The 25,387-nt window shown below is 42.5% G+C and overlaps 2 protein-coding genes across 34 annotated transcripts in view; one reads left to right on the top strand and one right to left on the bottom strand.

Moving 5' to 3' along the window:
* The window catches only part of TUBGCP4 (tubulin gamma complex component 4), a 33,880-nt gene extending 14,596 nt beyond the window's left edge, over positions 1–19,284 (top strand). For 5 of the 26 annotated variants that reach the window (XM_073995675.1, XM_005559340.5, XM_045395351.3 and 2 more), the window contains 10 exons: positions 233–357; positions 8,168–8,218; positions 8,651–8,756; positions 10,267–10,374; positions 11,074–11,215; positions 13,816–13,993; positions 14,938–15,072; positions 16,874–16,990; positions 17,605–17,744; positions 18,398–19,284. In XM_073995675.1, coding sequence (XP_073851776.1) covers positions 233–357; positions 8,168–8,218; positions 8,651–8,756; positions 10,267–10,374; positions 11,074–11,215; positions 13,816–13,993; positions 14,938–15,072; positions 16,874–16,990; positions 17,605–17,744; positions 18,398–18,410 — 1,115 coding nt within the window. In that variant the 3' untranslated portion in view covers positions 18,411–19,284. The remainder of the gene's footprint in view (positions 1–232; positions 358–8,167; positions 8,219–8,650; positions 8,757–10,266; positions 10,375–11,073; positions 11,216–13,815; positions 13,994–14,937; positions 15,073–16,873; positions 16,991–17,604; positions 17,745–18,397) is intronic. The other 21 variants (XM_073995678.1, XM_005559339.5, XM_073995671.1 and 18 more) reach the window with 7 other exon arrangements.
* TP53BP1 (tumor protein p53 binding protein 1) overlaps positions 1–25,387 on the bottom strand; it is a 131,831-nt gene that overhangs the window by 3,066 nt on the left and 103,378 nt on the right. For 5 of the 8 annotated variants that reach the window (XM_005559336.5, XM_015452725.4, XM_005559333.5 and 2 more), the window contains 4 exons: positions 22,927–23,021; positions 22,175–22,374; positions 21,207–21,352; positions 16,278–20,750 (listed from right to left, as the gene is read on the bottom strand). In XM_005559336.5, coding sequence (XP_005559393.3) covers positions 20,563–20,750; positions 21,207–21,352; positions 22,175–22,374; positions 22,927–23,021 — 629 coding nt within the window. In that variant the 3' untranslated portion in view covers positions 16,278–20,562. Of the gene's footprint in view, positions 1–16,277; positions 20,751–21,119; positions 21,353–22,174; positions 22,375–22,926; positions 23,022–23,636; positions 23,799–25,387 lie in introns of those variants that run through there. The other 3 variants (XR_012414858.1, XM_065547850.1, XM_073995661.1) reach the window with 3 other exon arrangements.

A 25,387-nucleotide genomic window follows, 5' to 3' on the forward strand; every position in this document is an offset into this window, starting at 1 on the left:
AATGTACCGCACCCTCAAAAGCTCTTCTTCCTTAACACTGTGTGGCCCCCCAGCATGCCTGGTCAGAGCTGAGTGGTCGATAATATTCCTATCCTGAGATTGTAGCAGAATCATGACATTTGTCTGAGAAGCAGGTGAAGTTGCTGCCCCACCGAGATCAGCCCTCCCTAGAAAACCCTGACTGTCCTGGGTATTCTCTGTCCTCCTTTGATGGTGCCTTCCTATTTTGCAGGATCCATTTTGAAAAACCAGGAAGACACTTTTGCTGCAGAGCTGCACCGTCTCAAGCAGCAGCCGCTCTTCAGCTTGGTGGACTTTGAACAGGTGGTGGATCGCATTCGCAGCACTGTGGCTGAGGTTTGTGTTTCGTCATATATGTGTGTGTATATATATAATATATATATATATTTTTCTTTTTTTAGAAAAAAATTAGACTAGTTCCCTAGAAATTGAGTTACTTGGTCAGGCACGGTGGCTCATGCCTGTAGTCTCAACACTTTGGGAGGCCAAGGCAAGTGGATCACCTGAGGTCAGGAGTTCAAGACCAGCCTGGCCAACATGGTGAAACCCCGTCTCTACTAAAAATACAAAAATTAGTCGGGTGTGGTGGCAGGCGCCTGTAATCCCAGCTACTTAGGAGGCTGAGGCAGGAGAATCGCTTGAACCTGGGAGGCAGAGGTTGCTGTCAGCTGAGATCACGCCATTGCACTCCAGCCTGTGCAACAGAGCAAGACTCTGTCTCAAAAAAAAAAAAAAAAAAAAAGAAAGAAAGAAATTGAGTTACTTGACTTTTGTTTTTTTCTTGATGTGGTAAGAACTGAGCTTGGAAAGAGCTGTTGCAGAGAGTTGAAGGCAGGAAGCAGAAAAAGAAAAGCCTCAGTTTTCATTAACAGAGGCAGAACTGCCTTCCCATTTTCCTATCTAACTAAAAAACAGGTGGTTTTTAGTTGGTTAGTTAGTTGAATAAAGGGGAGGTCTTGGTTTAAATTTTGAAAATCGCATTTTGGATCTGTCTCTATCGTTTGCAATAACTCCTAGGAATCAACTAATTCTGACTAAATTTAGTGTCTTTCTTGTAGTTTAGTATGGCTTATAACTTGTACTTTCATTTAAATACACAATCATGAGGAAAGCAGAACAAATATCATTTTCTCATTCTTATAAATGGAGCAAACACTCAGCACACTGACTTGTCTGGCTTGTCTGGTGTGGCACAGTGAGTTGCCATAGTGAAGTCAGTGCCAGGCCTCCAACTCCTGGAGCGCAGTCTTCCTCATTTTGAATTGTGCTGCTGCCACCGACTTAAATTGTGACCAGTAAGTTTTCAAAGGAGCATATATGTTCTGTGGCTTATATTAACATTTGTCTCATGGATGTGTGATAACATGAAATGAGACATTTAGTCAACTGCGTTGTTAACTATATTCATGGGTTTCAACATTGGCTAAGCATAGGATCGCATGAGAAAATTTTAGTTTTTATTTTTATTTTTTTTATGGAGTCTTGTTCTGTTGCCCAGGCTGGAGTGCAATGGCGTGATCTCGGCTCACTGAAACCTCCACCTCCCAGGTTCAAGCAATTCTCCTGCCTTAGCCCCCCAAGTAGCTGAGATTACAGGCACATATCACCACGCCCTACTAATTTTTGTATTTTTAGTAGAGATGGGGTTTCACCATGTTGGCCAGGCTGGTCTGAAACTTGTGAGCTCAAGTGATCCTCCCACCTCAGCCTCCCAAAGTTCTGGGATTACAGGCATGAGCCACCACGCCTGGCCCGCGTGAGGAAATTTTAAAACCTGCACTTGCACCAAGTCCTTACTTCCAGACCTTCTGATTCGTAGGTCAGTAGAGGGTCAGTACTTTTGTTTTGTTTTGTTTTCGAGACAGGGTCTTGCTTTGTCGCCCAGGCTGGAGTGCAGTGGAGTGATCATGGCTCACTACAACCTCCGCCTCCCAGGTTGAAGCAATTCATGTGCCTCAGCCTCCTGAGTAGCTGGGACTGCAGGCCTGCACCAGCATGCTTGGCAAACTTTTTTGTATTTTAATAGAGATGGGGGTTTCGCCATGTTGGCCAGGCTAGTCTTGAACTTTTGGGCTCGAGCGATCCTTCTGCCTTGGCCTCCTAAAGTGCTGAGACTACAGGTGTGAGCTACCACGCCCAGTAGGAACTTCTATTTAAGCAAGCCAGTCCATCCACCAAAGACAAACCTCTACAGGGGATTCTGAAAATAGAACTAAAAAGCAGTGCACTTCGCTCAGTGTCTGGAACTGCTAAGAGCATCAACTCTCCATGGGTTGGAAGCATAATAATCTATTATAAATATGGTTTCCCTTTCTAGTCACTGTCTCAAAAACTCCTGGTCATCACAGATAGAACTGTGTTGTAGACACAGAATGTTCAGTCTTAAAATGGCTGTGAAGTATTGTTTGATTTGATTCTTTCTGGGCAAGTAAATATCTAAATGACCCATGTTCCTGTCCTTTCAAAATTTTAAGACGTTGCCTCACCCCCGTCTATAGGCCAAGGCAGGTTCTAGTCTAGAGGGGTTGATATCAGTTCCTTTCATTTTTGAAAATTGTATATTTCTGTTGTCTTATCATTTTTATTACAAATCTTTGGAAAATATAATTAATGGAGAAAAGTAAAATTGTACTGAGTGAATTATAAACAATAGGAAAAATTGTTTTTTTCTTGTGAAAGTTTGCTAGAAATTATGTTCCAATTTGTAAAAATGATAAGCAAACTGAAGCACAGGCTCTTTGGAGTTTCTTAGAATTGTAGCTAATAGACTTTGGAAAGCATCATTGCAACAATAACAGCCTACAGCAATGAAAAGAAATGGTGTGCCCTGAAGGAAAAGGGGGGAGTGTTTTGTAAATATGTGTTATATTTATCCCTTTTGGAATTCTTTCTCTCCTGTAAAAAATTTTTCCTTTAAAGTGTGTGTACTATGTGAATCTATTTCTGTCAAGTTCAAACACAGGCGAAGTGAACCTGGCGCTAGAAGTCAGGACTGTATTTGCCTTTGAGTCAGTGGGAGGGGCATGAGCGGGGCCTCTAGGATGCTGGAACACTCAGTTGGTTCCATTTCTTGATCTGGGTGCTGGTAATACAGGTGTTCAATTTGTAAAAATCTTCAAGCTGTGAACTTATGACTTGTACTTTTCTGTATGTATTTTAGTACTTAAACAAAAAGGTTTTAAAAATTCTGAAGTACTTAATAGTTTTTATTTTAATTATGTCTTTTGTTAGCTTTTACTGCTTACATAGAGAAATGGTGGTATTACTTTTTGTAGGTTAATCTTATACCTTGCAACTCGTTGAACTCTTTTTGGTTCTAATAGTCTGATTATATCAGTTGTTCTAAGCAGATGACCATACCATCTGCAAATGAGAGAACTTTCCTTCTATTTTTATGATTACTTTTTGAGATGGGGTCTTGCTGTGTTGCCCAGGCTGGTCTTGAACTCCTCGGCTCAGGTGGTCCTTCTGTGAGCCACCATACCCAGTCCAGAGGTTTTTATCATAAGTAGATGTTGAATTTTATCAAGTGCTCTTTCTGTATCAATTAAGGTTCAGTTTCTTGCTCTGGGCTATTTTTCTCTTTTAGTCTATTTATATGATAAATTTCTGGTTAGATTTGGAGATGCTGGTTCTTCCTGAGATAAACACTACTTGATTGTGATGTTTTACATCTGTAATCACTAGTTGTATTAGTCTGTTCTCGTGCTGCTAATAAAGACATACCCAAGATTGGGGAATTTGTAAAGGAAAGTGGTTTAATGAACTCACAGTTCCACATAGATGGGGAGGCCTCACAGTCATGGCTGAAGATGAATGAGGAGCATAGTCAGGTCTTACATGGCAGCAGGCAAGAGAGCTTGTGTAGGGGGACTCCCCTTTATAAAATACTATAAAAAATATAAAAAATGTAATTTATTATAAAATAAATCACCCCTTTATAAGAGTGATTTATTCCCTCTCAGAAGAACAGCATGAGAAACACCACCCCCGTGATTCAATCACCTCCCACCGGGTTCCTCCCACGACACGTGGGAATTATGGAACCTACAATTCAAGATGAGGTTTGGGTGGGGACACAGCCACACCGTGTCACCAATGAAATAAGACTATACCCTTCTTTCCCTGTATTTTGCTTATGTGGATTTGGAATAAAGACTCTACGGTCCTCATAAAATGGGCTAGTTGGGTTTTGTTCTTTTTCTATTTTTTAAGAACAGTTTATATAAGATAGGAATTCTTACTGAAAGTTTGAATTTACCTGAAAAATAATCTAAGCTAGATATTTTTAGGAGGGAAAACTTAACTAGTTCAGTGTATTTAAAACCTGTTGACATAAACCAGTTATTTCTTGTATTAATTTTGGTATTTTCTAGGAATTTACCTATTTCATATAGATTTAATTTGTAAAAATCTGTAGTCATTTATGTTTTATTTATTTAGAATTTCTTTTTATTGTTTAGTCTTATTAGTCTTTTCAAAGAACAAGCTTTTGTTTTTATCCTTTTTTCTTTTTTTTTTTTTCTTTTTTTTTTTTTTTTGGAGACAGAGTCTCACTGTGGCCCAGGCTGGAGTGCATTGACGCAATCTTAGCTCACCTCAGCCTCCACCTCCCAGGTTCAAGGGATTCTCCCACCTCAGCTCCTGAGTAGCTGGGATTACAAGCGTGTGCCACAACATCCAGCTAATTTTTGTATTTTTAGTACAGATGGGGTTTCACCATGTTGGCCAGGCTGGTCTCGAACTCCTGACCTCAAGTGATCCACCCACCTCGGCGTCTCAAAGTGCTGGGATTACAGGCGTGAGCCACTGGGCCTGGCTTTTTCTTTAATTAAAAAAAAATTTTTAGAGACAGCTTCTCGCTGTGTCACCCAAGCTGGAGAGCAGTGGTGCAATCATGAGTCACTGCAGCTCAACCTCCAGGCTCAGTGGATTTCCCCTCTCAGCCTCCCAAGTAGCTGGGACTAGAGGAGCGTGCCACCATGCCTGGTTAATTTTTTTTTTTTTTTTTTTTTTTTTTGGCGATACAGTCTTACTCTTCTTACTCTGTTGCCCAGGCTAGAGTGCAGTGGTGTAATCCTAGCTCACTGCAGCCTCCAATTCCTGGGCTCAGGCGATCCTCCCTTCTGCCTCAGCCTTCCAAAGTGCAGGGATTAGACGCATGAGCCACAGCACCTGGCCTTTCATTCTCTTTTTTTTCCCAGAGACAGGGTCTTGTTCTGTCTCCCAGGCTGGAGTGCAGTGTTGTGATCATAGCTCACTGTAATCTTGAACTCTTATGGTAAAGCAATCCTCCTGCCTCAGCCTCCTGAGTAGCTAGGACTACAGGTGCAAATCACCATGCCCTGCTAACTTTTAAACTTTTTGTAGAGACGGAGTCTCAGTGTGTTGCCCAGGCTGGTCTAGAAGTCTTGGCTTCAAGCACTCATCCCACCTCAGTCTCCCAAAGTGCTGGGATTACAGGTCTGAGCCACCACGCCCCAGCACTACAGTTTTGACCTGTTTCATTTCTGACCTGGGCCAGTTCACCCATCCTTAGGCAACCTGGTGGTCCCCCACTCCCAAGTGGTCACGGTATTGATGCCGAATTTATTGTGGACACCTAATAGGTGTAGCACACTACGCCTAGAATTCCTAGACTCAAGTGAAGCTTCTGCCCCAGCCCCCCGAGTAACTGGGCCTATAGGCATGTGCCACTGTGCCCGCCAGGCTTTTTCTTTTTTTAATTTTATTTTTTAAATGTATATTTTGGGGTCAGGTGCAGTGGCTAACGCCTGTAATTCCAGCACTTTGGGAGGCCGAAGCAGGCAGATCACTTGAGGTCAGGAGTTTGAGACCAGCCTGGCCAATGTGGCAAAACCCTGTCCCTACTAAAATAAACTACAAAAATTAGCCGGGTGCGGTGGTGCGCGCCTCTAGTCCCAGCTACTCGGGAGGCTGAAGCAGGAGAATTGCTTGAACCTGAGAGGCAGAGGTTGCAGCGAGCTGAGATGGCGCCACTGCATTCCAGCCTGGGCAGTAGAGTGAGACTCCATCTCAAAATAAAATAAAATAAAAATAAAATAAAATAAGAGATATATACACACACATATATATGTATATTTTGTTTGAATTCTCTGTTTCATTGATATCTGCCTTTTTCTTTATTATTTTCTTCCTTCGTGTTTTTTTTTTTAGTTACTCTTAACCAGTTTGAAAGCTTGACTCCTTTATTTTTAACCTGTGTTTTCTGAGAAATATATATAAAACTTTGCATATTGTTTTTACTGTGTCTCACAAGTTTTTGGCATGTAGTGTTTTCATTATAGTCTATATAATTCTAATTAATTTTGTTTATGATTTTTTAACCAAGGAATTTATTGTTTTAATTTTATTGCATTATAGTTTGAGAGCATGGTCTGTATGATATTGTTTCTTTGGAATCTATTGCAGGTTTCTTTATGGACTAATACAGGGTCTGGTTTTTGTTTTTAGCTGTCCTACATGTGCCTGGAGAATGTATATTCTGTGTCGAGTGTAGACTTCTATGTATGTTCTAATTGTACATTTTGAGGATACCTGTGAAGCATGCGCATATTTATAATAAATGTTGTGCTTTTCCTTTTATTATACATATGTCCTCTGTATCACCTATGATATATATATATAAAATACTCTTTTTTTTTTTGAGACAAAGTCTCACTCTGTTGCCCAGGCTGGAGTGCAGTGGCGCAATCTCGTCTCACTGCAACCTCTGCCTCCCGGGTTCAGGCAATTCTCCTGCCTCAGCCTCCCGAGCAGCTGGGACTACAGGCGCCCGCCACCACATCTAGCCAATTTTTTGTGTTTTTAGTAGAGACGGGGTTTCACCATGTTAGCCAGGCTGGTCTCGATCTCCTGACCTCGTGATCCGCCCGCCTCGGCCTCCCAAAGTGCTGAGATTTCCCGTTGTCTTTTTCATTTGCATGCCTGTAATGACTAGTGAGGTTGAACATTTTTTCATGTGCCTCTTTGCCCATTTTGTATTGGGTTTTTGTTTTCTTGTTGTTGAATTTTGAGAGTCCTTCATGTATTCTGAATTTAAGTTCTTTAAGAGATATGTGACCTACAAATATTTTCTCACAATTTTTTTTTTTGAGATGGAGTCTTACCCTGTTGCCCAGGCTGGAGTGCAGTGGCATGGTCTCAGCTCACTGCAAGCTCTGCCTCCCATGTTCAAGTGATTCTTCTGCTTCTGCTTCCCAAGTAGCTGGGACTACAGGTGCCTGCCACCTCGCCTGGCTAATTTTTGTACTTTTAGTAGAGATGGGGTTTCACCGTGTTAGCCAGGATGGTCTCAGACTCCTAACCTTGTGATCCACCCGCCTCGGCCTCCCTAAGTGCTGGGATTACAGGCATGAGCCACCGTGCCCGGCCTATTTTCTCACAGTTTATGACTTGTCCCAGAAGTTGTTAATTTTGATGAAATCCAGTTTACCTTTTTTTTTTCTTTTATGGATCATGTTTTTGGTATTATATCTAAGAACTCTGCCTAACTCAAGGATATAAAGATTTTCTCTTCTGTTTTCTTCCAGAAATTTTATAGTTTTCATTTTTATACCCAGGTCTATGATTGATATGCTTGGATCTGTGTCCCCACCAAAATTTCTTGAGTTGTAATCCCCAGTGTTGGAGGCAGGGCGGGGTGGGGCATGGTGGGAGATGATTGGATCATGAGGCTGTTTCTCATGAATGGTTTAGCACCATTCCCCTTGGTACTGTCCTCACGATAGTAAGTTCTCGTGAGATCTGGTTGTTTAAATGTGTGCAGCACCTCCCCCTTGCTCTCTCTTGCTCCCACTCCTGCCATGTGAGATGCCTTTGCCTTCTGCCATGACTGTAAGTTTCCTGAGGCCTCCCTAGAAGCCAAGCAGAAGCCACTATGTTTCCTGTACAGCCTGCAGAGCTGTGAGCAACTAAACCTCTTTTCTTTATAATGACCCAGTCTAAGGTATTCTTTACAGCAGTGGGAGAACGGAATAATACATTGATCCTTTTGAGTGAATTTTTCTGTGTGGGGCAAGGTATAGTCTTCTTTTAATACATTGCTGGATTTGTATGGAACCATTCTTTGCAGGACTTCTCACTGTAATGAAATTTGTACCTGTTTTGTTGGTTGTTTTCATAGCATCTCTGGAAGTTGATGGTAGAAGAATCCGATTTACTGGGTCAGCTGAAGGTAATGGCTTAACTGTCGTTGTGATTCTTACAGTGATGCTGGTAGGCAGTGACTTGCATTCTCTGACATTTCCTGAGAGCACTGGTTGCCTATACCCAGACTTCCAGAGTCGACTCACTTGTTCTTATCCAAGTGAGCAAACTATACCTAATGCCAAAAATCTACTATAATACAAAGATTTGGGAGTATACTTTTTTCTGGTACATATATATATATAATTATGTTGCTATTGAATAAATAATGCCAAATACACACCAGTCATCCTGCTATGTGGAACTAAGAATGCCTCTTTGAAATGCCAAATGCCTGTATCTTTTGTAGCTTGGGCTCAAATTGATGAAATTTGAAATTACTGTATACGTGTAATTCCTCAGGACAGTGAAGAGCTCCTGCCTTGCTTTACTGAATTGTAAATTGAAATTCTTTCCTCAGATCATTAAAGACTTTTACCTTCTGGGACGTGGAGAACTGTTTCAGGCCTTCATTGACACAGCTCAACACATGTTAAAAACACCGCCCACTGCAGTAACTGAGCATGGTAATTGTCTGTGACCCTGAGAATGATCAACTGATTGACATCGTAGGGTATTTCTTGGCTGCTGCTGACCCTTTTAAGGCCTCCTCCACATAAGAGCAGCCTGGTCAGTTACAGAGCAGTGGCTTCCAGAGATGGAAGGCCCTTGCAGGTAGGCTTCACGCTGGGGTCATTGGGAACAGTGTCTTGGCCTATGACCCTTCCTGGAAGAGCTGGAGCAGGCCTTCACACCAGGTGTTTTTTCTCATTGGATTACAGCCATATATCCTTTATGGGTCATATTGGGACTTAGTGCTGCTTGTAGTGTTATAGTAGAATTCTTTTGGTGTGAATGACGGAAACTCACCCAAACTAGCCTAGTTGGGAAAGGGAAATGGATTTGTTATTGTATCTAAAACCCCAGTGGGACAACTTGGATTCATTCTCTCTCTCGCGCGCTCATTTGCTCATTCACCATATCTTGTCTGTGTCTCTTGTGAGCTCTTTGATGACCTTCTGGAAACATGATCACGAGCAGCTCCCAGGAATATGCCTCACAGTGTCCTCTACTGAAGGAAGTGAGCCTCGTCCCTCTTGTTGCAAGTTAGAGAATTCTAGGGAATTCTCTAGGTTTTGATTGGCCCAGCCCACATCACATGTATCAAAGAGGTCAGACATTAGGCTATGCCTAGTTCAGTGAAGTGTCCACCCCTTGACCAACTGATGGCCATTTCCATTCATACTGCATGAATAGAGTTGAGTAAAGATCCAAAAAAAGAAATGTGAGAAAATACATACACACAGGCTGATCATTTTTCTAACTCAGTAAAACCATAGATGTCCACTGTACTTACATAGTACAAATATAAGTACTTGTGGTTGCAAATATCAGAAAATCCAATTCAAACTCACTTAAGCAAAGCAAAAGGAAAGAAATAATGTATCGATTCTCATAACTGAAAAGCTCAGACGTATGATGGTTTTCGGCAAAGTTTGATCCAGTGACGCGGGTGGCACCTTTAGGACTTGGTCTCTTTCCATCTTTCACCTCTTTCTTCTCAGACAGGCCTGCTCTGTATGGTAGCAGATAGTCTCTAGCCAAGTTTACATCCTACTAAGGCCCTGTTTATCTTGAAAAAAGAGCTGGATTCTTTTAGAGTCTGAATAGAGCCTCTGGATTGGCCTGGCTTGGTCATGTTAATATCCCTAAACAATATAGCATAACAGAGTAGAGTATTATGTTCCATTTGATCATGCCTACATCACCCAGCTACCCCTAGAATCGGGTGTTGTCTAGCACTAACCCACTGGAAATATGTGAACTGTACTGAATAGGGATGATTCTCCAAGGAAAATCAGGAGGCAGTTTGTCAGCAAGAAGAGAAGAATGGATGGATGTTAGACAAATGCAACAGATGTCCACTGTGCCCTGCTGTTAGCACTGGGCATGTTGGGGGAGAAGTGGAAAGCTGGAGGAGTCTGGGTTTGTTACGGAGCCAAGCATCCTTGTCAGCCCCCGTGTTCTTTCTTGCAGATGTGAATGTGGCCTTTCAACAGTCAGCACACAAGGTTTTGCTAGATGATGACAACCTTCTCCCTCTGTTGCACTTGACAATTGAGTATCACGGAAAGGAGCACAAAGGTTTGCTGTTCCTCCCTGTCACCTTAGAGTTCCTGCTGGTCATCCATTTTCCCATCTCTGCTTCCATCCCCCACCATAGAAACCATATGATTTTGGATCTTAGAAATCAGGTAATGCAGTACTATAATTCTATAGAGAAGAAAAGGAAAGTCCAGAAGTCCGTAGAGGCTAAGTGCGATGCCCAGGCCATGTTTTTGGGGGGTTGGGTTTTTTTTTGTCATGCTGCTGGAATGGTCCCTGTTTATTTCCAGCCCCCAGATTTTAAGGCTGAGGAAAGAATCTCTAGAAGACCTCCCAAGAGAACCTCACGTAAAAGTGTCCTTGCCCTCTTCTTTGTGTCCGCTGTAAGCTTCTAACATCGCAGACTCCAGTGAGCTCTGTTTCTTTTCTTTTGGAGACAGAGTCTCATTCTGTTGCCCAGGCTGGAGTTCTGTGGCACAATCTTGGCTCACTACAACCTCTGCCTTCCAGGTTCAAATAATTCTCATGCCTCAGCCCCCTGAGTAGCTGGGACTACAGCCACCACGCCCAGCTAATTTTTGTATTTTTAGTAGAGACAGGGTTTCACTGTATTGCCCAGGCTGGTCTTGAACTCCTGTGAGCTCTAGTTTCATTAATGTTATTCACTTATTGAATCTCTGGTTCTAGATTAACCAAGTTGTTATCTTTTCTTTTTTTCTTTTCTTTTCTTTATCACAGCAGATGCTACTCAGGCAAGAGAAGGGCCTTCTCGGGAAACTTCTCCCCGGGAAGCCCCTGCATCTGGCTGGGCAGCCCTAGGTCTTTCCTACAAAGTACAGTGGCCACTACATATTCTCTTCACCCCAGCTGTCCTGGAAAAGTGAGTATTTCTGAGTTTCTCACAGGTAAATAATGACCCACCTTACTTGTAAGGGAAGAAACTAGCAGGACAGAATTAGCAAGGTGTGGTGGCACGTGCCTGAAATCCCAGCTACTCCAGAGCCTGAGGCAGGAGGATCCCTTAAACCGAGGATTTCAAATCCATCCTAGGCAGCGTAGTGAGACTCCATCTCGTAAAAAAAAAAAAAAACAAGAATTAATGGGAGCAAGATAGCCACCCAAGTAGTTTTTAACAATATGTAAATCAAAAGTTGTCAACCCCTCCAGGGACTAGACTGATCACATTCATAAGTGGAGCTGCAGATACGAGACACGGAGTGGCGGGTGTTAGAATCAATGGAGAGCATATCTACTTCAAACCATCGTTTTTTTAAATTGCCAAATCAGCAGCAGTTTGTAGGCCGCCAGTTTGTGAGCTCTGGAAAATAAGGTCTCAGGCACCATGTCGAGATAATGGCCCTTGATAATTCCATCACACCTGACAAGGTCTCTCCCTCACTTTTGTAATATTTTTTGTTGATTGACTTGGGAAAGTCCTCCAGCCTGCATGTTTGCTGTGGATGTTAGCCCCTGGGGAGAAGACTGCCTCTGTAAGGGAGAGCCGACAGGGGCAGCCAAGCTTGGGGGTGGAACAAAGGAGCTGACCAAGCTGGAGTCTCCTGCTGTCAGGTCAGCCTCGCTCTTTATCATGAGAGCCTGCCAAGTGCTGTTGCTTGCCTTGGTCAGGACCTAATGTCCCCAAACCAGAGATCTACAGAAAAGAGGTAAGAAGCAAATGTGGCTGGTGGTGGCTTTTGAAATCTATCCTCACACCGTATCTAGGAACTTCCCAAACCCAACTACTGGTCAGAGAACTGGCCCCTGGCCTGGATGGAGGATTGAAGCTGTCATACTCTGTGAAGCCAGAGGAATGAAGAAAAGGGAAACAAAAAGGCCATCTCTTCTTCTAGCCGCCACTCTTGATCCTTCCTATTCTTCTTCCTAGCCCTCTCTACTTGTTTCAGGTAGAGAAGCTTAGGGTAAAATAGACTGGGCATAAACTGGAAAAGATGAGGCTGGTTCAGGAAGAAGATTCTATGGCAAATTCAGAGCCCACGGCCCAGCTAAGCAAGTGGCATGGACCCTGTGCAAAGAACTTCCAAAGATCCTTAGCTCCCAGAATCCTACAGGCCCACAGTCCGCTTACCTCCTAACTTGATATGCTCTCAACACCCTTGAAGAAATCAAGTTTAGATGTATTTTTTCATTTTCATTATAAAAATTTCTAAATATAAACAAAAGTATAGACCATAACAAAATCGTGTGTCCTCATTATTCACCTTCAGTAACCATCAACATTATACTACTATTATCTGTCCCTCCCCCACTTTTTTGTTAGAGCTGTATAAAGCAAATCACAGTCATTTCATTCCGCCAATAAACAATTGATAAAGGCATATTTCAGCAGAACTACAATGCCATTATCACATCCAGTAAAATTAACAGTAATCCCTTATAATCTAGTATCCAGTCTACATTACAATTTCTCCAGTTATCTAAAAATTGTCTTTATGTTTGGGTTTGTTCAAATCAGTATCCAAACAAGGTCTATTATTTCATTATGTTTGTTCCTTTAGAAATAGATAATTTTAAAAACCAAACAGAATGGGACTGTCTTCTGCAAGCCTGCCTACAGACAGGTAAATCAATCCTGTTGTACCAAGAATCAGCTGTTCTTCCCATGTGTCTTTTCAGTACGGAGTCTCAGCATTAAGCAGTTAGCTCCTGAGTTTGCAGGGAGGCAGGAGTCTTATCTTAGAGGGAAGCTATTTTACTTCCTTTGGGCTCAGGGACAGAGAATCAGATTCCTCATAATCCTTGATTCATGATACACTATTTTTTTTGAGACAGGGTCTTGCTGTGTTGCCCAGGCAGCACATTGCAGCCTTGACCCCTGGGTTTGAGCGATCTTCCTGCCTCAGCTTCCCGAGTAGCTGGGACTATAGGTGGGCACCACCACACCTGGCTGATGTTTTAAATTGTTAGTAGAGATGGCATCTCACTATGTTGCTCAGGCTGGTCTTGAACTCCTGGGCTTAAGCAATTCTCCTGCCTTGGCCTCCCAAAGTGCCAGGATTACAGGTATGAGCCAACATCCCTGGCCTGCTTTAAGAATTATAAAAAAGGCTATCTGTAATCTTTTGTGATTTACGTTTTTCATTCAAAAATCGTATTTTTGAATATGAGAAGCAACATGAGTCAGCCATTCAAAAAGGCATATTTCAATAGAACTACAATGCCATTATCACAGCCAGTAAAATTAACAGTAGTCCCTTATAATCTAATATCCAGTCCACATTGAAATTTCCCAAGTTATCTAAAAAATGCAGAGATGGGGTCTCATCTTGTTGTGTAGCTGGAGTTCATTCATTTGACTGCTATATAATATTCCATTGTATAAATAAATTATAATTTATTTGTCTACATCTCTAGCCATTCTTTCCTTACTGCCTTTTTGTGAGAGGAGTGGGTGGCACAAAGTCCTAGAGCCTGTCACAGGGTGAAATTTTTATCTTGAATATCCTGTTGTTTCTGTCCTAGGTACAATGTTGTTTTCAAGTACTTACTGAGCGTACGCCGGGTGCAAGCTGAGCTGCAGCACTGCTGGGCCCTACAAATGCAGCGCAAGCACCTCAAGTCCAACCAGACTGATGCGATCAAGTGGCGCCTAAGAAATCACATGGCATTTTTGGTGGATAATCTTCAGTACTATCTCCAGGTCTGTGCTGAGAGATGAGTAGAAGGAAGGGGTATGGAAAAATGTCTAGCAGGTTGGCAGGGAGTATTGAATAGGGACTGTAAGTTTGTATTTGATAAAATGGTGGGGTTTGAGAAAATTCAGGAGTTATATCATTAAGCATGTTTCTTAAAATAAAAAAGCATTTTATTATTTTTTAGAGACAGGGTCTTTCTTTGTTTCCCAGGCTGGAGTGCAGTGGTACAGTGATAGCTCACTGAAGCCTCAAGCTCCTGGACTCAAGTGATCCCCCTGCCTCAGCCTCTCAAGTAGCTGTGACTACAGGTACATGCCACTGCACCCAGCTGGTTTTTAAAATTTTTTGTAGAGGTGGAGTCTCACTTTGTTGCCCAGGCTGGTGTCAAACTCCTGGCTTCAGCCAGGTGTGGTGGCTCACGTCTGTAATCTCAGCACTTTGGGAGGCTGAGGTGGGCGGATCACTTGAGGTCAGGAGTTTGAGACCAGCCTGGCTAGCATGGTGAAACGCCATCTCTACTAAAAATACAAAAAAATGAGCCGACCGTGGTGGCGCATGCCTGTAGTCCCAGCTACCTGGGAGGCTGAGGTAGAAGAATTGCTTGAACCTGGGAGGTGGAGGTTGCAGTGAGCCGAGATCACACCATTGCACTCCAGCCTAGGCGACAGAGCAAGACTCCATCTCAAAAAAAAAAAAAAGGAAGGAAAAGAGAAAAGGATGGGGCAGGGGAGAGTGGTCAGCCAGGACATTGGAGGGAGGGGTTTTAGAATTATGCAAATAACTTCCTACAAGGCTGGGCAATATAAGGGTGTCTTTGGTCAGCCTTAATGTGACTTAGAAGGAAGATGAGTGGGGGCAAAGCATTTTCATTTCAATCTGTCAGGCATCTTAATGTCTTTGAGTGCTTAGAATATTCAAGGTGCTAAACTTTTTGTGTAATGTCTATCAGGTAGATGTGTTGGAGTCTCAGTTCTCCCAGCTGCTTCATCAAATCAATTCTACCCGAGACTTTGAAAGCATCCGATTGGCTCATGACCACTTCCTGAGCAATTTGCTGGCTCAATCCTTTATCCTATTGAAACCTGTAAGTAAGGCGCATTGGTTTCCTCGCACTGCTTCTAGCACTGACCATTCCCTTAGGCGCTTTGAGTTGACAGGATATGAAACCATCATTAAGCAATTATTCAAGTCCATTTTAAAACATTTTTTAAGAATGTATAAAGCGGCCAGGCATGGTGGCTTATGCCTGTAATCCCAGCACTTTGGGAGGCCGAGGTGGGCGGATCACAAGGTCAGGAGTTCAAGACCAGCCTGGCCAACATGGTGGAACCCTGTCTCTACTAAAAATACAAAAAGAAAAAAATAGCCGGGTGTCGTGGCAGTCACCTGTAATCCCAACTACTTGGGAGGCTGAGGCAGGAGAATTGCTTGGACCCGGGAGGCGGAGGTTGCAGTGAGCCGAGATCATTCCACTGCACTCCAGCCTGGGCAACAGAGCAAGATTCTGTCTTTGGGGATGGGGTGGGGGGGGAAAGAATGTGTAAAGCAAAACTAAAAAGGCATGTTAAAACAGGACCTAAGATGTCTTTGAATTTTGGAAATATGGGGTGTGGTGAGCAGCTACAGATGAAAGAATTATGTGCTTAAACCCTCAGGAGTTAAAGAAACTCAAAATCCTTGCTGACAATACAGAAAAATCAATGAAAAGCATATAGAGTTCACCTTCTTAGAAATCTTTTGGACCAGGATGGATCAGTCATTTCAAAGTTTTCATAGACAGCTAGACTAGTGTTTCTCTCTCGATGTGTGTGTTTCTGTAAATACATGTATGTCTCCTTCGTGGCAGTCATTCTCAACTTTGGCTGCACATTGGAATCATCGGGACCCTTTAAAAAAATCCAGATGACAGAGCACTTAAATTAGAATCCCTAAAACAGTGGGACCCAGCTACCAATTTTTTTTAAAGCTCACAAGCTAGTTTCAATTCCAGGATAAAGAACAGGAAGATTGAAATGATCTCTGGTAGTTTCTAATGGAACGGTCATGCCTCCTCTCTGACATGAGCTGGTTGTTATTCCTCAGTGTGCTACAGCACAGCCGTTACAGACTTTTAAAAATGTTCTGGTGTTTAGGGCTATTTCTGCTGCCCAGGAAGAGGAAGATATATATTAATAAATGCCATTTCAGAGGGCTGGTTGAAAACAACCAAGAACTACTGTGATGGGTCGATGCTGTCCTTATGTGGCATAGATGTATCCATAGGGAAAAGCCGAGTATCAGAGCAGGTCATCATCATTAAATATTTATTGAGTGCTTACTGTATGCAAGGCACTGGGGATACAAAGAGGTATAATTCATGGCTCTGCCCTTAAGGAGCTCACAATCTAGTTGGAAAAACAAGACATATATATACATACAGAAATCATTAACAACACAGAGGCCTGAACAATTGCCAAGTGGACAACAGTACAGATAATAAAGAAGCAAGAAACGGGGTTCACTAAAGGCTACAGTGGGGAAGGGAGTGCTTCACTGAGAGAGTGGGACTTGAACTGGTATTAAAAAGAAGAGCATCCCAGGCAAAGAGAACAACACTCACAGCTCAGAGGCAGGAACACACTCTGCGGGTCTAAGAAATGAAGAGTTAAATGTGGCTAGAATGGAGGTTTGGTGCGGAGCTGAGAGAGTAATACTCGCGTACGCAGGAAAGGATGCGTTTGTTTTACACATATTGTATGTCTGAGGGGCTGGCAGGCCTTGCAAGTGACAGTGTCTATCCTCTCAGATTTGGGAGGTCAGCTATTAATCAGACTGTTCTCCCAAATCTTTAATTTCATGGACGTACCTTCCTTCTTTTCCTAATGCCAACTCTGTTTCCTGGGTAGGTGTTTCACTGCCTGAATGAAATCCTAGATCTCTGTCACAGTTTTTGTTCGCTGGTCAGTCAGAACCTAGGCCCACTGGATGAGCGTGGAGCCGCCCAGCTGAGCATTCTCGTGAAGGTGCGTCTGCCTGGAAGTATGCAGCCTTGCCGAAAGGACAGAGGTGGTTTTGTCAATGGAGAATTCATGATCTTTCCTCTGAGTCAGTAAAGCATTTCCTCAATACACACACGTACAGAAATAAGATATAAAGATAAAAATGTTGGTATCAGTTGATTTTGAATCAGGTAATTACTGTGCCACCTCAGAGTGCTCAAAAATAGTTCAGTCCTGAATAGTTTATTCAGCCCATCAAATAAGCATTGGCTTTGTTCTAACTTCCTCACATCCTACCCCTCCTTACTTCCTTGAACTAACCCCTATCTCACTGAGATAATTATCTGCTTGTAATCAAAACGGGTTCTCCCCAACCCCAGTACTTGACAAAATACATTAACTGGAAACCAGCTATTAAATTCCTACTGGTGAAAGAGTACTTTCATAGGAAGTCATGCATGTATGGATTTGGTACAAGTCATTTTAAGAACTAATAGAAATAGGAATGTGGGAAGGCCAGGTGGTTCTGTAGAATTTTGAGCAAGGCTTTTCCAAGAAACTCCTCCCTCCGCCCCCATCCTCCATATGGAGAGTTGGTGAGCTGAAGTGGAATGACAGCTGAGTCCTTCTCTCTGCAGGGCTTTAGCCGCCAGTCTTCACTCCTATTCAAGATTCTCTCCAGTGTTCGGAATCATCAGATCAACTCAGATTTGGCTCAACTACTGTTACGACTAGATTATAACAAATACTATACCCAGGCTGGTGGAACTCTGGGCAGGTAGGAGCAACCCTTGGGTAACTCAGTAGACTTTTGTGGGTGACTTTTTAATGAGTTGCAGAATTCTAGAGCTGGAAGAAGACTTTAGCCATCATATAGTCCAAATATGCTCATTTTATATAAATAAGGTTTAGAGATAGAGGTGTGACCATCTTTAATAATTTTAATGAAGATTATTTTCTAGTAGAAGTCATCATCATCATCATAAAATACTAAAAAACCTGACAGTGAGATAGGTGTTAAGTCCTTTGCTAGGTTATGTATTGCTATGCTGGGAGGCAGTGTGCCTTCCATTCCCAATTCTGATATGAACTAGCTGTGCAGCCGTGGGCACCCCGCCTTGCTGGTCCCTAGCTTCCACATTGGTGGAAGGAGGGGACCACCCCTTCTAACTCTAAACTTTAAGTGAGATTCAGTGGTAGCTGGCTTCCCAGAGCTCTGTCATTCCCATTCAGAAAATCACTTTATTGTCCTTTCTCTCTCTAAAATGTCTGCAAGTAGACTTTTTTCTAAGCTATTTTAGCAGAAGAGTCAAAAGAAACTCTTGTTTTAAGACGACATTATTTAGACCACAGGTTGTCCTGATTCATATTTCTTTGAAGGCAGTCTTGGGAAAGCATGATACTTAATAAGGCTCTTTTTCTCTTTTGTAGTTTCGGGATGTGAAAAGTTATGGCTCATAAACTGAAATAACAGCCACGTTCCCAAGTTTGTACCAGAAGATTCAAAACAAACATCCCATTCTAGCCAAACACAAATAAGTATCTGTGGCCTAGTGATAGGACTCTACCTTTTCTCCTGGAAGCAGTTACTGAACATCCAGGAGTACAAATCCTTCCCATCATTCCCATGTGGAAAGGCCTGTCCCATCAAGGAGAACATGTGGCATCTCTGATCCTTTACATTGAGAACATTTGTTGGATATGTTCGTTTATTCAGTAGTCATTTATTGAGCACCTACTGTACATGCCTTGGTACTGTTCAAGCTGTGGGAGATATAGCAGTAAACAAACAATATAGAGCAGAAAGTTAAATATTTTATGGTTCATATGTGAAAAAGTAATTATGTTTATAAATAGGCTAACTGCTGGATGTTACCATCAAGTAAGAAAGCAACAGGTAAGATAGGCTTTCTCTCTCCCTATACCAAGTAGTTTATACCTACACAGATTGGGCAATTCTAGCTAAAGAAAATATATTTAAAGTATTTCTTAGGCCAGGCACGGTGACTCACGCCTGTAATCCCAGCACTTTGGGAGGCCAAGGCGGGTGGATCACCTGAAGTCAGGAGTTCGAGACCAGCCTGACCAATATGATGAAACCCCGACCCTACTAGAAATACAAAAATTAGCCAGGTGTGGCGGCATGTGGCTATAATCTCAGCTACTCAGGGGGCTGAAACAGGAGAATCGCTTGAACCTGGGAGGTTGCAGTGAGCTGAGATTGTGCAGTTGCACTCCAACCTGGGCAACAAGAGCGAAATTCCGTCTTAAAAAAAAAAAAAAAAGTATTCTCCAATAAAAAGGTCTTTAAGAAAAAACTGAGATCAAGTTGTTAGATTTTTAAATAGTGAAGACTGCAGGCCCAATTACCCATCTTACACAAGCCATAGGGGTTGAAGTTATCTTAATATGGCCCAGCCATCACTGGTAATCAATATTCCTATCAGTGTGAGTAAAAATAAATATTCATTGAACAACGCCCTCCAAACTGAAAAAGAATGCAGTGTTCTGGCATCAGTTTATAGTCACTGAATCTGGTCTTCATCACTACATCTACACACACAGGGAAGCTCTGACAACCTTATTCCCTTCTATTATCAAGTAAAGATCACCCTTTCCACTGCTATCTCTAGAGCAGGAGTTGGCAAACGATGGCCTGCTGCCTGTTTTTGTAAATACAGTTTTACTGAAACACAGCCATGCCCATTTGTTTACCCATTGTCTATGGTTTTCATGCCCTCACAGCAAAGGTGAGTAGTTGTGATGGATCAAATGGCCCACAAAGCCTGAAATATTTACTCTTTGGCCCTTTACAGAAAAAAACTTGATCCCTGCTTTAGAGAATGAGAAGCCATGAACGGGGATCAGTGATGCCAGAGGAAGGGAAGGAACAGCTTCCAGCCATTGTGACAATAATAATAATATTGGGTCTTTGACTAGAACTTGTAACATTTCCAAGTGTTCTCCCTTGTGCTTCTCATGTGTATCTTCCGGAAGGTCATTCCATCAAGCTTATGGTCACTGTCCCTTCATGGCAGTTGGTCCTTTCGTTCTCCCTTTAGCTCTTAAGTGGGGGAATACCCACAGGTCAGCTGTTAGTGATCTCAGCTCTAAAGAGAGACAGCATGAGGTCTTTCTTAAACTGTCAGGAAACAGAGCTGTGCCCAATTCTGCTCAACTTTTGGCACAACTGTTAATCTGGGCCTTCACCTACTTTAAACTTTTTGCAAGCACAGCATTTTAGACACCCTGGAATAACCTTTTGGGAATGATGCCACAGAATAAAGTTCACTCTTAACTTTGCAATTTCCTTGACTAGCTGTCCTCCTAAAGTGAATAAGCCTATTGAAAACCTCGAGAAAGTACTATGTTTGTCTTGTCATTTGTTCTGAGATTAAGCTCAAAGAAACAGATGAAGAAATCCCAGTTACTACAACCAAAGAGATTCAACATTTATTTTATCATAAAAGTTCAGCAAATAAAACTATATACAAGATCCATGCAAGGAATCCAGTTACACACAAGACACATTTAAAACCTGGTTAAAACACAATCTCCACGATAGCAGGGAATAAAACCAGTAAGACCAAGTATCTTTAGTGAGAAACATAATCGTGTTTATATTTTGGATGCTGCTTGAATCCAATTCTCTCCCCAACAATGAGGCACTGGATCACCCACTCTTGTGACACGACAGGCAGCTGCAATGCTTCAGCACACTTCAGCACCGAGGCTGGGCAAGAGGGGTCTGTCACCACCACATCAAATACCCCTAAAGCAATATCTGCAAGGAGCAAGTGAAAGTGAAGAAGGAAAGTACACTCAATTTAGCCCTCCATTACAAAGAGAGATTTGATTCTAACCAATACATCCCACTCTGCACAAATCAAAGCCCTATGTCAAACACACTGCTGATCATGACCAAAAGTAGAGGTATAATCACTATGTGCTGACCTTGTAGAAATATTTAACAAATATATGCCCAGTGCTTCATTTATGTTGACTCACCTCTTGAAGGTGGTACTTTTCTTCTCTAAGAAACATGGATACGGTCAACCTATTAGGCCTGAGCCTTGGACCACAAGGCCTGACACCTAGAGGTCTAAGGCGATCTCTCGAACAAAGATACACACACACACACACACTCAGGTACCTTTGTTATGGGCACTTGAATGGTCTAAGGAGATCTCTCGAACAAAGATACACACACACACACACACACACACACACACTCAGGTACCTTTGTTATGGGCACTTGAATGGTGCTGCTTCACAGAGGCTGCCCCTCCAGTCATGAGGATCTCAGACCAGAGCTCCAGGAAGTTCTGCTGTTGGTCTGATACCAAGAGTACCTTCAGATTCTGGAAAGGATTTTCACGGGGTTGCCTAGGAAGGAGACAGAGAGAGAGCCCTATGTAACTGGAAAGGACCTTAGCATGACAAGTAATATCCAACAAACCGCCTTTCTGCAAAGGGACTCATGTATATCTGAATGCTTTCAAAACTAAGTGCCCCATCAGGCATAGTGTTTCAAGCCTGTAATCCCAGCACTTTGGGAAGCTGTGGTGGTTGGATCTCTTGGGCCCAGGAGTTCGAGACCAGCCTAGGCAATATGGCGACACCCCATCTCTACAAAAAATAACAAATTAGCTGGGTATGGTGGTGAGTGCCTGTAGTCCCAGCAGCTTGGGAGGCTGAGGTAGGAGGATCACTTCAGCCTGGGAGGTTGAGCCTGCAGTAAGTCATCATTGTGCCACTGTACCCCAGCCTAGGTGACAGAGCAAGACTTCATCTCAAAAAGCTAAGCCCTATATTAGGGTCCCCCTTCTCTTCCTTCTTTCTGTGAATGACCTGTATTCCTTGCAATCCTGGCTTTCTGATTTCCATGTTTGTTCTGGGGCTGAGAATAATCTGAATCATGCTCCTGAGCCTATATATTTTTAATGTTCGCTTAAAACTTAGTTCTCTAACTTTACAGGTTGAGAATATTGACCCTATATACAAATCTTCACACATTTTCAAAAGGTTCCTAGCCAATGTAACCTATGGAAATAAACTAAACTCCTGAAGGCATTTCAAACCCACTCAAATTTATCCTACAGACATTCCAATTTCTAGAAAGCTTTACTCTCTCACCTAGATTCTCTTCCCTCCAAAGCTTGCTGTCTTCCTGTCTATACAATTCTGGATGGGCTTTCAAATACTTACCAGTCCAGAATTCTTTGCTCCTCAAGGCTGTACCCAGCTGGCAACAGATAATTACGGTAGTTCTGGAGCTGGTTGGCATGGCAACTATCATGGACCCAGACATGAGACACACAAGGAATCCCACTGGCAAGGCACAGGAAGTACTTCCGGGTTCGACAATGCTGATCCGCAATTAGAAGACACTGGTAAGCTGTGTTACACTGGAAGACAAGAAGCAGAGCCAATGGGTTTGGTGACTTCTGTGGAAAGCTCCTAAGCAGCAGCCATAGTGAGCCATGAAGAGCAGATCTGAAGACTCCCAACTACTACCCAACGTGTGATTTAGTCTATCCTTCTGCCCAAGGCCACTCTTCTCACTGAAAGGCCCAAACGATTTCCACAGATGTTCTCTCTGCCTCACCTGCAGCATTCTAAGGACCTAAATCCTCAAGGGACAAACAAGACCTATGAACTCAGCCTTTCAGGCTAAGAATCAGCAACCCTAATAGGGGTTTCTACTACTAAACATAAATATCAATCTTCTTTTGTCCCAGCAACAGAACCAGAGCCATTAACTAACCCAAGGTCCTAACTTCTCTTCCCTATACACAACAAAAATTATATTTCATGCAACGACATTTTGGCAGTTTCTCAGTTCCTGAAATCTCTGGCTACTTTATCCAGGTTCCCCAACCCCTCTCAGGCCTCTTCTCACACAGCAAGTTGGCTCTTCTCATTGCCACTATATTAGGTTACACAAAGAAACTCCTCACCTGGGCTTCATTGAAATCTTCAAGGATATAGCCAGCCCCTGCTCGAAGCTGGGATTCTGTATACTGCTTGTTGAAAGGAGGAATTTCTAAAAATTCTACATTAAAAAAAATAAGAGAATAATTACTGAGTGGTTTTCTTACTTGCTACCTTATACCTGCTTCTTACTGCCCCCTTTTCACTCCCCAGCTATCTATCCACAGCAGTGTGTCCCCAAAGACAGGCCAAGGGCTTCCCCATGGGTCAGAAAGAGATCTGTCTTGAGGCCTTTAAAATGCTGCCAAAAGAAGGGACAAGAGCAGGAGGAATTGGGAAGATGAGGACTGGAGGTAGGTCCTAGACCTAAAAACATCCAAGGTTCCTGCACCGGACTGTTCACAGGGATGGGCGCACAACCATTTCCCACAGTGACATATTCCAACTTGAATAACCCTTACCATCAGGAAGTTCCCTTTGTGTCTATCCTAAATCTTTCCTGTTGAAAACTAAACCCCATTTCCTCTAGTTCTACCTTCTGTGGAGATGAATAGCTAATGAACACTTTATAATAAACCCTTCATATTCCCACTGCATCAGCCTTTTTACCCCGTTGTACACTAAAACTTTGATAAACCAGAATGGTCAATGAAATACGGGTTTAAAATTTTAACGGATTAAGTGAAGGTTAGAAAATCCTGTTTCAACCTTTTTATTGAAAACTATCTACCTTTGATGATCTTGAAGTACCTCAGGACACTGAACACCAATGACTGCTCTATAGTCTTGAGGGTGAAGTAGAAGATATGAGAGATGAGGCTGAAGCTGTAATGACCCTAGGCAATTAGAAATTGCTTCTTTTGACCAAATATCTAATTTGAGCTTGTTTTCTTGTCATCTGCTCCTCTCATATATAAATAACACATTAAAAAAAAAAGAAAAGAAAAGCAAGACATTAGAGATTTTAGTTAATTAGGAGTTTTGGGAAATTAAGTTCTAATTAACTGAAATTTTTATCACAAATTTTAAAACCCAACCCAATCCAATGCGTAAGGTTCAATGCCAGTACCACTCCCCTTCCCCTTCACACCCAGTGGTAAAACCTACAGCAGATCCCTTGTGGAGACGGCTCCCCCTTCAGTGCCCTCGCTGCCTGCTGGAGCAGCCCAGGCAGTGCTGAGGCCCCATGTCAGGGGTCTCCATCTCCACTTAGTTCTGACTAGCCAACCTATTCACTTTTATTCTCTTTTCTTGATTCAGCATTCTCCACATTCTTCTCAAACAGAAATCCCAAAACAGAAACTCTACATGGTTTTAAGAAACTCAGAATATAGCAGAGCTGTTTCTCAGCTTTGTCTCGATATAGCACGTCACAATCTTCGCACCAAGATTCTACTGCTGAGTCACTGCCGGCACCCCGCACAGTCCTGCATTTTTCTCAAGACTTCTACTTTATGTCTGCTTAATCCAGGACGGGTCTATTTAGATGTTAATCCTTAATTATATTTCCTTGCATTTGTCTAATGAAGTATTACCCTGTCTAGGCAGTGTGTTTCTCTAATTTTTCTCGAGTAGTCTGGGTTCCAATTTCTTCATTTTTGAGGTATGAGTGCCCTGCCCAGCCAGATGCTAAAATGAATAGATTGTTAATCCTGCCATCTAAATCAAGTATGAAGGTACTAAATAAACCCAACTCCAGGGTCAATCCCTGTGTCTGAAGGATCTCTGATGGTGTGCCACCCAACGAGATTAGGTACCAAACTCATTAATAAATACATCTCCTAAGATGGATTTAAATATTTTACTGAGCTTCGGTTATAAGCTGGTGTCTAAGAATTCCCATTTATCTCTAACACCTACCAAACAGTTTCTTAAAAACTATAATTCTGCAGAGGATTGTTTTAGTATTAGATGTCTTCCTCCTTCTTGAGATTGAGAAACCCCTAAGCATTCTCATACACTGAAAATATCAAGGATTCTGGTACTGTTGGGCGCCAACGTAAAGATACATTCACCGTAACCACACTTTCTATCAGAAACCTGGAGATCCCTTCAAAAACACTGTCCAAATGCTTCATTTTATTTTTATGAGTGGAGTTTATTACATCTCACATAGGCACACACATTTTAATGAAACTGGACAGCCTGCATCTCATACCAGTCAGCTTTCTTGACTATGCTGAACCAAGCAACAGACAAAACATCTATAGAGCTGCCTTGTGAAGTCCTGGTTTTGAGTCCAGCAATATTGTATAAGGTGGAAAAAAAAAAACAAAACCATGACCATGACCACTGTTTTAATGCCATGACATGCCTCTATGCAGAATCCTCAGAAGACTCCTAATTAGTCCTGTCCAGGAAACTCTTCAAATACCTTATTCCCACTGTGCCTATCTGACAGTTTGACAAGCTAGGTGTTGCACACACTTAACCTTGAAATCCCACCACACCACATCTACTCACTCCCACAGCCCAACTCTCCCACAC

Source organism: Macaca fascicularis, chromosome 7 (genome assembly GCF_037993035.2).
Source record: "Macaca fascicularis isolate 582-1 chromosome 7, T2T-MFA8v1.1".
Lineage (NCBI taxonomy): Eukaryota > Metazoa > Chordata > Mammalia > Primates > Cercopithecidae > Macaca > Macaca fascicularis.